General features: G+C 48.5%; 1 protein-coding gene and 1 pseudogene across 2 annotated transcripts in view; one reads left to right on the plus strand and one right to left on the minus strand.

Moving 5' to 3' along the window:
- Nucleotides 1–11,667, plus strand: part of LOC310785048 (poliovirus receptor homolog) — a gene marked incomplete at both ends in the record, with an annotated part of 198,686 nt that overhangs the window by 14,200 nt on the left and 172,819 nt on the right. Inside the window, 1 exon segment of the mRNA XM_083646044.1 lies at nucleotides 8,194–8,487. Within this exon segment, the coding sequence (XP_083502170.1) occupies nucleotides 8,194–8,487 (294 nt within the window).
- LOC310785503 (3 beta-hydroxysteroid dehydrogenase type 7 pseudogene) lies at nucleotides 1,620–2,808 on the minus strand (annotated as a pseudogene). Its single transcript has one exon. The product of its transcript is annotated as a 3 beta-hydroxysteroid dehydrogenase type 7 pseudogene (transcript).

Raw genomic sequence — 11,667 nt, forward strand, 5'->3', positions numbered from 1 at the left:
TGAGGGATGTGTGGAGGCGGGGGGATGGGGTGGGGGGAGAGGGTTGCACTGTGCGTGCATGTCCATGTATGTGGGCCTAAGAGTCCTTGGAGTTTATAGTTTTCTTTATTTTATTTTTATTTATTTTTCATATTTTAAATTTTTATAGAACACAAACAAGACAAAACAGACAAACAGGCTCAGACACAGAGGAAAGAAAGAAAAAACAAAACAAAACAATATAATCAACATTACAAAGTGGTGCCGCCAGCTACCTAAGGTGCTTATGTTCTTGTAAACGATATACTTGGGATTTCACTCAAGGGGTCTATGAGAAGCCAGCCGGGCGAGTCACCCGTCACCCCTAGCCTCGTTGAGGTAGATCAAAAACGGGTCCCAGATAGTCACAAACTTTCTAAGTGTATTGGTTCTCAGGAACCTAAGTCTCTCCATGCGTATAACAGAGGTCATGTCCGTCAACCACAATTGGAAAGAGGGTGGAGAGGGAGATTTCCATTCCTTCAGAATTTGTTTTTTGGCAACAGTTGTCCCCAGTGTCAGAGATTGTTGCACAGCTGTAGGAAAGTTCAGAGAGGACTCTGAGCAGCCGAAGATGGCGAGTTCTGCCTCCGGCTGAAGGGCCACCCCGTAGGCCTTAGAGTACCAGTCAAATATTCTGGCCCAGAATGAGTTATAGTTATATAGAGTTATATAGAGCAGGGTGGATGGAGTGGGCCTCAGGCTGCAGAGCAGGGTGGATGGAGTGGGCCTCAGGCTGATGCTGGGGCCTGGCCTGTTGGTAGGTGACCTGCTGCTGGATGCCAGGCCGGCCTGGAGGTAGCTGAGCTGCTGATGGGGCCTGGCCTGGTGGTAGCTGAGCTGCTGCTGGAGCCGGGGGCTGGCCTGTTGGTATGTGAGCAGCTGCTGGATGCCTGGGCCTGGCCTGGTGGTAGCTGGTAGGTAGTGGTAGCTGATGATAGCTGCTGGAGCCGGGGCCTGGCCTGTTGGTAGGTGAGCAGCTGCTGGATGCCTGGGCAGCCTGGTGGTAGCTGAGCTACTGCTGGAGCCTGGTCCTGGCCTGGTGGTAGGTATGCAGCTGCTGGATGCCTGGGCCTGGCCTGGTGGTAGCTGAGCTACTGCTGGAGCCTGGTCCTGGCCTGGTGGTAGCGAGCTGCTGCTGGAGCCTCACCCTACACTATAGGATGGGAAGTTGGGCTGCTGTTGAGCTGCTGCTGTGGCCAGGGCTTGGTGGTAGCTGTGCTGATGCTGAAGCCTTGGTTTGGTCCGACAACTGGGCCACTGCTGTGGCCTGGCCTTAGCCACTTAGCTAGGCTGCTGCAGTTTCAGCTGGAAACTGGGCTGGTAACCAGCAGTTGGAATCCAGGTAGGCCTATCCCTCAAACTGGTTAAAGTTCAATAAAATCTAATTAAAAAGACTTGCCAAAGATCTCAGAATGAAGGAGAGATAAAGTTCATAAAACATATCACCGATTCAGACACGGATGACATAAAATATCCACGGGAAACATATAAAACTCAGACCTTGTGCACTGACACACAAACAGTAGACTGCCTTGGCTGCCATCTTAAGATGTGCTGGGGGTGAGTGGTTAGTGCCTGAACTTTCATTTTGTACTGACTCATTCCTTGTTTGTCGGAATCATGGCCAACAGCGGGTTGTTCCGCTTCTCTAGGCAGCAAGGTTTTCGTTGCACATTAGGATTTTTTGTCTTTGTCGCCCTTTGTCGGGAAAGTGTCGACCCATTTCTGTGTGCGGGCTCGACACTGGTCCCAGTCGTACAGGGGGCGGTACTGGAAGTGGCGCAGGGCTTTGTCGGAGCTCACGGTGAAGGAGGTGCAGGCGATGGCCAGCGTGTAGCGGTTGAGCAGCGGGGTGAAGCTGCACACGGGCCTCAGCAGCCAGCGCAGCAGGTCGTTGAGGCAGGCCAGGAACCAGAGCACCAGCAGCGGCACGCGCACCTGCCCGAAGTTAAACACAGACAGGAACTGCATGTTGAAGTCCTCGTAGCTCTTGTAGGGCGAGTCGTCATAACAGAAGTACGCCTGGCCTCCAACCGTCTGCGGCTGCTCCCTCAGGGCTCGGGCTGCCAAAAGATGCATCCATGCCACGTTGCCTGCATAGACCCGCCCATGTTCGGTGTCACTCGGGACACCCCGAATGACCCAGCCTCCCGTGCGGACGGCCATCATATAGAAGTCCTTCATTAGCTGGTGCTGCTCACCGTAGATCCCGGTGGGCCTCAGAGAACATGTGTACAGACTCGCCCCTCCGTTCACCTTGGTGCCGTTAGCCTCGAGCACAATCCTCTCGGCCTTGGCCTTGCTCTTGGGATAGGGCATGGTGTGACTAATGTGGTACGGCGTGTCTTCGTTACCCCTGATAAATGGGTCTCCTTTGACGTTGGGACCGATCACCTCCATGCTGCTGGTGTAGACCAGGGACTGGATGCCATTCTCCACACAGGCATTGATCACGTTCTCTGTTCCTTTGACATTGACGGCGTTGATGAGGGCCTCTGGCACGCGGTGCCAAACGTCCACCAGGCTGGCCGTATGGATGACCACGTGGGCCCCACGGGACGCCTCCAGCACCACGGGGTAGTCTGTGATGTCCCCCTGAATCACCTGCATCTTCACCCGCTCTGTGCTGTGTCCATTTAGACTGGAGTCTACGTGTTTGTCGAACACTCTAACCTCCGCTAGTTTATCTTCCTTGTCCAGCAGAACTTGCAGCAGGTGTTGACCGAGAAACCCGCAGCCCCCTGTGATCAAATAGACGAGACCCGACTGTTTTTCAGAATCAGACATTGTATTGCTCTTAATATTGCAGTGACAGCTCTAACGTTACAATCCTGCTTCTGTCTCCTGTCTCCCTCTGCATACCGGTGTTAATATCCACAGTCAATAGTTTAGAGCACTCCATGCGTACATGCCCCTCGTCATTCAGGGTGCGTAACTCCTTAGTGACATCACTGATGACATCACAATTGCTCGAGTGACATCACTGGTGACATCACAATTGCTCGAGTGACATCACTAGTGACATCACAACTGCCCCTTCTCCATTTCCCAATATCCAATCAGCTAAGGACATCTGTCTCTCCTGATCTGCTGAGCCAATCACCTAAGCGGTGGTAGTGGTATATAGAGCCCTTGCTACTACGTCATTACTCACATTTGTGCCATCATCCTCAGCTGCTGTTCATTATCACTGGAGCAGTTGTCTCGCCCCACCACCTCCCCTGATCACCACCAACGTCATGGCTCCTGTAGAAATCCCTATGGGGGGATTATCTATCCTATCCCCCCTCTCTCATCTCAAGAGGAGCGTCATCATATCATGGAGCCATACGCGCACTTGTTGTCTTGACACAGGTATGTTCCAGGACATTTTCCCTCCACGCCGACTCGTCTCGCGGGAGCACCAACCACTTCATCATTTACAAATTAAGCACTGTGTCGAACAATAGTGAATTTGGCTCCGACATGCTTTCTCTTTTCTTTTCTCTTGCATTGTAGGCATTTAGCTAGTGGCCTTAAATTACAAAACAGCTTAAGTATATGCAGTGCCAACATGACTACAGTAGCAGCCTATAACGAGTTGCCAAAACAGCACACAGACAACAGAATAATTAAAAACTACTCCTGCGGCCCCTTGAATATTTATGTATCATCAAAAGAGCGCTAGATGCAGAGAGCCAAGCCGGTTTTATTTTATTTTATTTTATTCTTTCAACCATCAATAGCCAGAAATATCCAGCAACACCGTGTCACGCAGAGAGAGAGATGTTTCCTAACCTGGGGAGTTGGCAAAACATGAATTCCAAATTATGCAACACGATTGCCTCTTCTCAAATCCAGACGCCTTTATTGATTTTGGGCTAATGTATGTTGCCGAGTAAAAACAAACCAACAGAAAAACAAAAAGTATCAATGCATCACTTGACTGCCTTCTTCTGGGTACCGCAGTGCATAAATACATATTTAGAGAGAGGGAGAAGGGGGATGAGGAGGAGGAGGAGGAGGAGGGAGAAGCAGCCATGAGCCACACTGCTGCTAAATCTGTCTCTCTACACGTCAAGTTACCCACGCATCATTTGGTGTCTTAGTTTCTGATAGTGTAAGCAGCTGATTTTGAGGATTTACAGTTCCGACCCACTGTGGCCTCACGTTTGGAGTCTGTCTTTACAATATGATGTGTAGAGAAAACAATTTTGAATTTTCAACCATTTCTATCCCTAACCCCATGTTAGCAGCAGAAGTAGTAGAAGGATGCTTTCTCACTGGGAATGATTGCTTTCGTTCCGTTCCGCACCCGGGAACGATTGCCCCCTGGTCAGCTTTCACATTACAACATTTCTTCCGCGCTCTGAAACGGAACAGAGTGCACTTGCCTTATCAACTGTGCCTGGAGTTGATCCTCGCCCATGTGTTGTCTATGAGGTTCGGAACGGTTGGCTTTCACACTCGCAAGTGTTCCGTGCCCGCGGGCACGCCAAAGCGCTCCCCAGACCACCTTTTCAAGTGGATCCTGTCACAGCTAGGTTCCCCGTTGCGCGGAACGGAATGGTTCCACAACGTTCACACTCATCAAATGTTCCGAAAAACTGGGGTCAATTTGGGGACAAGTGTGCTCGGGAACGGTACCTGGTCGCCCGTGTGAAAGCACCCCAAGTAGGCCTATGTTTTTTCTTTTAACCCATTGATACCTGATGCAGCATTTGTGTGTGTATCCCTTTAAGATGGTCTTAAAGGGATACACACACAAATGAAGGATATACACGCAAATGCTGCATCAGGTATCAATGGGTTAAAAGAAGCATATCAGGGTGTTTAAGTTTGTGTATATTTTAGCCCATTTACTTCAACATTACCGAACATTTCCAGAGCATCCCTTGCAGTACCTTTCCATTATGTTTGCATGTGTTTCTCCATGAGTTAGCCATTTGCTAACATTACGGTACAAAAATCAACTTGCACAGGCTTGAAATGTGCTTTAGTTCCATCAGTGACGAGCCCGCCCCAGGTTTGTTTTTCTCAGTGACTTTGCTAATTTTCCTAATTTGGTTGAATGCGCACATGGCTTGAAAAGCCTGGTGCCGTCACTCGCTCGCGGGAGGCTCCGACGTCTGGGACTGCAGCCGTTATTTACCTTCTTTGGGGGAGCTCGTTCATGTGTGCTCTACTCTAATTAGCCGAGGATAATTGCAATAAGCTTCTGAAATGACTTTGAGTCATTTCTCTCCTGGATCCTTATTACACGATTTAAAACCACAAGTTGTTTTCATTAATTGTGCGCGAGAGAGGCAGGGGCTGTGCGCGAAATACCGGGTGGCAATCGAGGGGTCCCCCCCCCCCCCCCCCCCCCCACACCCACAGAGTAGTGCTCTGGTGTCTCCTCCCCAACGTTGTCACTGTTCTGATCCAGCTTTTAAAAAGTGAATCCAAAGTGAGCAAGTCATGAACTTTGCTTTCTCTTTGACATCATTTAGGCCATATTTTTTACCGTGTCGATGTCAAAGCAGAAAGAAAATCCACCGCTTGTCATGCGTACGTGGGATTTTCTAAACTACACCGCATTTGGTTTGCGGAGAATGCGGACCATTTGAAACAGCGCCACCTGTGGGAGGAGGCCTTACCATAAACAACCGGGCATTTAATGGTGAGTAAACACCACAACAATGTTGCATTTTTTGCAGTTTGCATAATGAATCCTGGACAAAGTAAACTTTTAAAATACATTTTTAGAGCCAATTGCAGATTTTTCCAGAGAGCTCCCAACATTTTGCTGTTGAGGCTTTCAGGGGGTCTCAATCAAGGAGAATAATTAGGTTGCGTTTCTTGGGGGGGGGGGGTTCCTCCAGACAAACAGTCAGACAGACAGACAGTCAGTCAGTCAGTCAGTCAGACAGACAGACAGACAGACAGACAGTCAGTCAGTCAGTCAGTCAGTCAGACAGACAGTCAGTCAGTCAGTCAGTCAGTCAGACAGACACACAGACAGTCAGTCAGTCAGTCAGTCAGTAAGCCCCTGAGACGTTTTCTTGACCGATCCGTTCCGGGTCCGGCAAAAAAACAATGCTGAAGTTTGACAACCGTGTGACTTTCACTGGCCACTGGGAGTCAGATTATTTTCAGACCAGGAAATTGTGACTCAACCTTATTTATAGTAGGAATCAGTAGACATCCGGTCATCCGGTCATATCATGTCAGGTGAGTGGGAGAAGGGGGAAAAAATGGTTGTCACTGCCATACTTTAACATTATACAGAGTTGGCCAAATATTCAACCGGATGTATTTTGAATACTTGCGTGGGTGGGGGGGGTGGAGGGGGGGGGTATTTAAGTGGTTCAGCTACATAAATCAAACACACCCCATGCAGTCAAGGCGTTTGAAGCTATTCAAACGTGTTTTCAGTGTCTCTTCATCACTCTCTGCCATTCAGCTTGTTGATATTACCTGGGGGGGGGGGGGGGTGTTCTGTTACCGCGGCTTCCCACTTGCCCTCTAATTGCTTTCTGCTCAGAATAGCTGAGATCATGTGACGAGCAGCAGCGACTCGATTGGCTGCAGCATCACCAAACACATCAGGGTTGGATACACCCGAGTTGTTAAAGCCTGTAGATCGAACAAAACCCCTCTCCTCCTCTCCTCTCCTCCTCCTCTCCTCTCCTCCTACCCTCCTCTCCTCTTCTCCTCCTCTCCTCTCCTCCTACCCTCCTCTCCTCTCCTCCTCCTCTCCCCTCCTCTCCTCTCCTCTCCTCCTACCCTCCTCTCTCTCCTCTCCTCTCCTCTCCTCCTCTCCTCTCCTCCTCCTCTCCCCTCCTCTCCTCCCATCCTCCTCTCCCTCTCCTCTTCTCTCCTCTCTCCTCTCCCCCCTCCTCTCCTCTCTCCTCCCCTCCTCTCCTCTCCCCTCCTCTCCTCCCATCCTCCTCTCCTCCCGTCCTCCTCTATCTCCTCTCCTCTTCTCTCCTCTCCCCCCTCCTCTCCTCTCCCCCCTCCTCTCCTCTCCTCCTCCCCTCTCCTCTCCACTCCTGCTCTGCTGTCCTCTCAGCATGGTCAGTCTCTGTCTGCTTGGGTCTGTTTCATCTCCTCTGTCTCCCTCTCTGTTTGCTCTTGTGTCTGAGCTCTCTGTACCCCTGTTGTCTGTCTGCTTCTCTCTGTCAGCTTGGTGCGTCTCCCCTCTTCTCTCTGTTTAATCTGCTCTTCAGTTCCAGGATCTCTGCAGCTTTCAGAAAGACATTTTAAGACCTTTTTAATGCTACGTGGAATTGAATTTAAGACCAATTGAAAAGCTCATTAAAGACACAAAGCTGGGAAAAGCAGTTTATTTCAAACTCAGCTAAGCGAATGAAAGTTCTGACTCTATAAGAAAATGAAAAGCGACAACAAGGAAATTAAGAATGGAAGTTAAATTGTGTTGAGTGAAGCAGATTCGATGCTGCTGGACTACTAACCAAGTTCTGGGTTGATCTGGACATGTGGTACTGACCAAGTTCTGGGTTGATCTGGACATGTGGTACTGACCAAGTTCTGGGTTGATCTGGAGCGGTACTGACCAAGTTCTGGGTTGATCTGGACATGTGCTACAAAGGTGAAACTCTAAACTTGCACAATAGCACGCTTTGCTGCCTAAGCAACGTTTTTGCAGTGTACTGTAGAAAGCTAGCGATCCATGACGGTAACCATAGAGCCAGTGTAGCAAGATAGTGATCCATGACGGTAACCATAGAGCCAGTGTAGCAAGATAGCGATCCCTCACTCCTACTGTAGATGTTGGGGCAGTGGTGGCCCAATGGTTAGAGAAGCGAGCTTGTGACCGGAAGGTCGTCGGTTCCATCCCCGGGACCGGCAGGATAAATCTGGTTGGGGAAAATGCCCCTCCCGCATTACCACCACTGAGGTGCCCTTGAGCAAGGCCCTTAACCCCAACCGCTTCAGTTGAGCTGATCAGTGGCCAACAGATCAGACTGTGGTTGTACTGGTCAGCTTCCAGGTGTGAATGTGTGTGTGTGAATGTGAACAGGTCGCTCCTGAAAAAGAGAGCATTGCTCTCAGTGAGACTGGAAGTGCAGAGACGTCCGTGTTGGCCTAGAGAAATACTCACTGTGGTACGCTATACTCTCTCAGATCCAGAAAGAGAACGATCATCTCCTAACACTTCTCTCCTCATCTCCCCTCTCCACCCCACAGCCAAGCCCAGGAACTCGGCCAGCGCCGTGACGGTCCAGGCCGGCTCGGGGTTGGTGGTGGTGGCCCGGTGCGAGGCAGCGGACGGCAAGCCTGAGGCCTCGATCAAGTGGCTGGATACGGCCGGGGGCAACGAGTCCGTCAGCACGGTGGCCAGGCCGGACGGCACCGTGACCGTCCGCAGCCAGCTCCGCCTGGTGCCCACGTCTGCCCACAACGCCAAGGAGGTCATCTGCATGGTCAACCAGAGGACCCAGGAGCGACCGTGGACCTTCACCGTCAAGCTGTCCGTGGAGTGTAAGGACACACACGCACGCATGCATGCATGCACACATGCACAGACGCACGCACACACATGCACGGATGCACGCACAGACACACACATGCACACACACGCACACGCACACACACACACACACACACACACACACACACACACAAAACTATTGAAACATAATGTTTGGGGTATTTTCACCCTTGTTAGACAGTTTAACATGGAGAGAGATAAGAAATCCTCTGAGAGAGAGCTGGATGATGTGCAACATAAGTCCTTATGGGATTCGAACCCAAGATGTTGCTGCACATTACACGTGGTTACACGATACAGTACATACCTTAGAGTCTTAAGGTAGACCACTGAGATGTTACATGCGGTTACACGATACGCACCTTAGACCACTGAGGCACGTAGGACGCCTGAAAAGAGAGTCTCTGTAATGATGACCTCTTGGTGAACCAGTAGGCATGAATATAAACGACCAATAAAACCATCACAGATGTTTCTTTGGAACCTTTCTGTGTTGTTTTGGATGGTGTCCATGGTGGGCGAGGCAGACGCACAGAGATGTTTGATGTATGGCAGATAGCGTACGGCAGCAGCAGTAGTACTGGAGTTCCCTGCTTAGCTAATCTGTTCAAACTGAAACAACCTGGCAAACCTCCAGTCCATCCCAACGCTCTGCCAGACTTTAAACCTCCAGTCCATCCCAACGCTCTGCCAGACTTTCTGTTTTGTCTTTGTTTCTGTCATCCTTTGATGATGAGTCAAACGACAAGAGGATAGTGTACTGCATTAATGATCACCTCCTCCCAAAACAAACCTATAGGCACAAACGCCTCCTCTCTTCTAATTGGCTAAACAGACGGTGAATAATCCATCCATCAAAAACAATAATAAAAATGATAATGATAATAATAATAATCTGACCCTAACCCTCAGATGCAATCAAAAAGAAAAGAAGAAGGAACCCTACTTAAAAATGTATAAACAAGGGAGAAAAAGATCTGGGATTGGTGGATGTATGGCAGTCCGTGATTGGATCAGAGCCAGGATATACTTTTAATTCTGCACGAGACACAGTTGATTCAAGAATAGACTAATGCTTTATATATAACAAGGAAACACGGGAAATACAGAAAGATATATATATATATATACGCTTAAACTGCTTCCATGGGCGACGTATGACCATACATTTCCACCAGCATCACAACATCGTATAGACAGATCGGCCTATTCTGGTATTACTTCTACCCGCAAAATTGTAAACAAAATGGATCTTAATAGTTTTTATAATCTATGTCCGACATTTGGGGTGGGTGGGCAGGTGTTTTACATGTATTTACAGCTCTGTGATTATTCTTGTAAGGTACTGTATACTGTAATCCAAGAGAGACACCACGTCTTAGTCATATATTGAGTGATGCCTATAACATGAAGCAATAAGTATCTTATAAGCAAGTTAGACCAGTGAAGAAGGACACTACAGACTATGTGAAACAACGATGGGGGAAAGAGCTGGACGTTGAACTAACTGAAGACATGTTGGCTGAGGGAAGCACAGACGTCCTTCAGGGATCTGCAGACTTCTGTTGGAAAAAATCTCTTTTTGATCACTCCCAAACACAAGCCTAAACACACTGGCCCTCAGCCGCTGCTGGAGGACACATCATGGTTGATCAGTGTGTTCTGGGTTTTCCCTCTATTCAGACTTTCTGGACCAGTCATCTCAAAAGCCGGCATGGGTTTTATATGAGTACAGCAGCATTCACAGCCCTCTGACAGGCTGAGTGTAGAATAGATGATACCTACCTTCTAAAGATCTTTCTGGCAGCAAAGGAAAAGGCCATTTACCACAACTGGCTTTAGAGAAACTGCCTCTTTGCCAGCTTATATCTTCTAGAACAGATGGCCTCCTGCATACAGCTCCAAAAAGAACGGGGAGAAAAATGGTGTCTTTATTTAGCCAATGAGACAGAGGTTTCATATTGAGTGTCTGTGACACGTGCCATATTTTATCTTAAACCTTAAATTAAATCTGAATCCTAAACCAAAGCCAAGAACGGCAAAATGCACACACATTTTTGGGGATTTTCATCACACTTGTGAGGAGTTTTGGATCTCATAAGTATAGAAATTCAAGAACACACGCGCACACACACACACACACACACACACACACACACACACACTGACACACACACACACACACACACACACACACACACACACACACAGAGAAGACAGGGTGCACACCCTCCCCATCAAACTCTGTTGAGATGAGGAGTACCGTAGTTATGTGGACATATGGATGAGGCTATATATAATAATACATATGTAAGCGCGCGCATGCACACACACACACACACTCACACACACACACGATAACAGGCTGAGCAGACATCTTCCCTATCAAACTGCCTCTCAAACAGCAGAAATAACACGTGCACACACACACACACACACACACACACACACACACACAGAATCTGGGCCAAGCCCAACCTATCAAGCTGTCAGGCTGTATTGCCTGATATTTATGACACACACTAGCTTTCCATCTCTATATATACATGTTTTTATGCAATGCATACTGCATAAATACATACATAACATACATGTTTGCATACATGCATACATACATACATACATACATACATACATACATACATGTACATACACTACATAAACATGCATAACACACACACACACACACACACGATGTAACCAGTGGGCTAGCCCACCCCCTTTCCCAGGAAGGAGCGGAAGTCTTTGTTTAAGCTGTAATTCCTCGTAAGGCCACTTGGGCTCGGGGGCAGTAGGCAGATCTCCCCATGTTAAAATGCTCGACTTTGTAACAGGATGAAACATCTTTCCAGTGAGGGGCAAAACACGTTTTGGTCTATATAGCTAATTTCACCTTTTCATAACAACTGTAGGAGGTCATTTTTTATATAACTCACCCGTTTTGGAGTAAAATAGATGATAGAAAAGGGGGTGATTGACAGATCGACTGTCCAGAGATCACAGACCAATAGCAGGCGGAGCTGCGGCTCTGGAACTCACATCTCACGTGAGGTGCGGAAGGACTCAACCCATTCCCTCCCACTCTGCTGACGAAAAAATCACAATGGTGACAGCCAACGTTTGAACTCCGCCAGGAAAACAAAATTTAATGGGATAGCTACGTCCATATT

The sequence above is a fragment of the Poromitra crassiceps genome (assembly GCF_964638095.1).
Source record: "Poromitra crassiceps genome assembly, chromosome: 11".
NCBI classification, from domain to species: Eukaryota; Metazoa; Chordata; class Actinopteri; order Beryciformes; family Melamphaidae; genus Poromitra; species Poromitra crassiceps.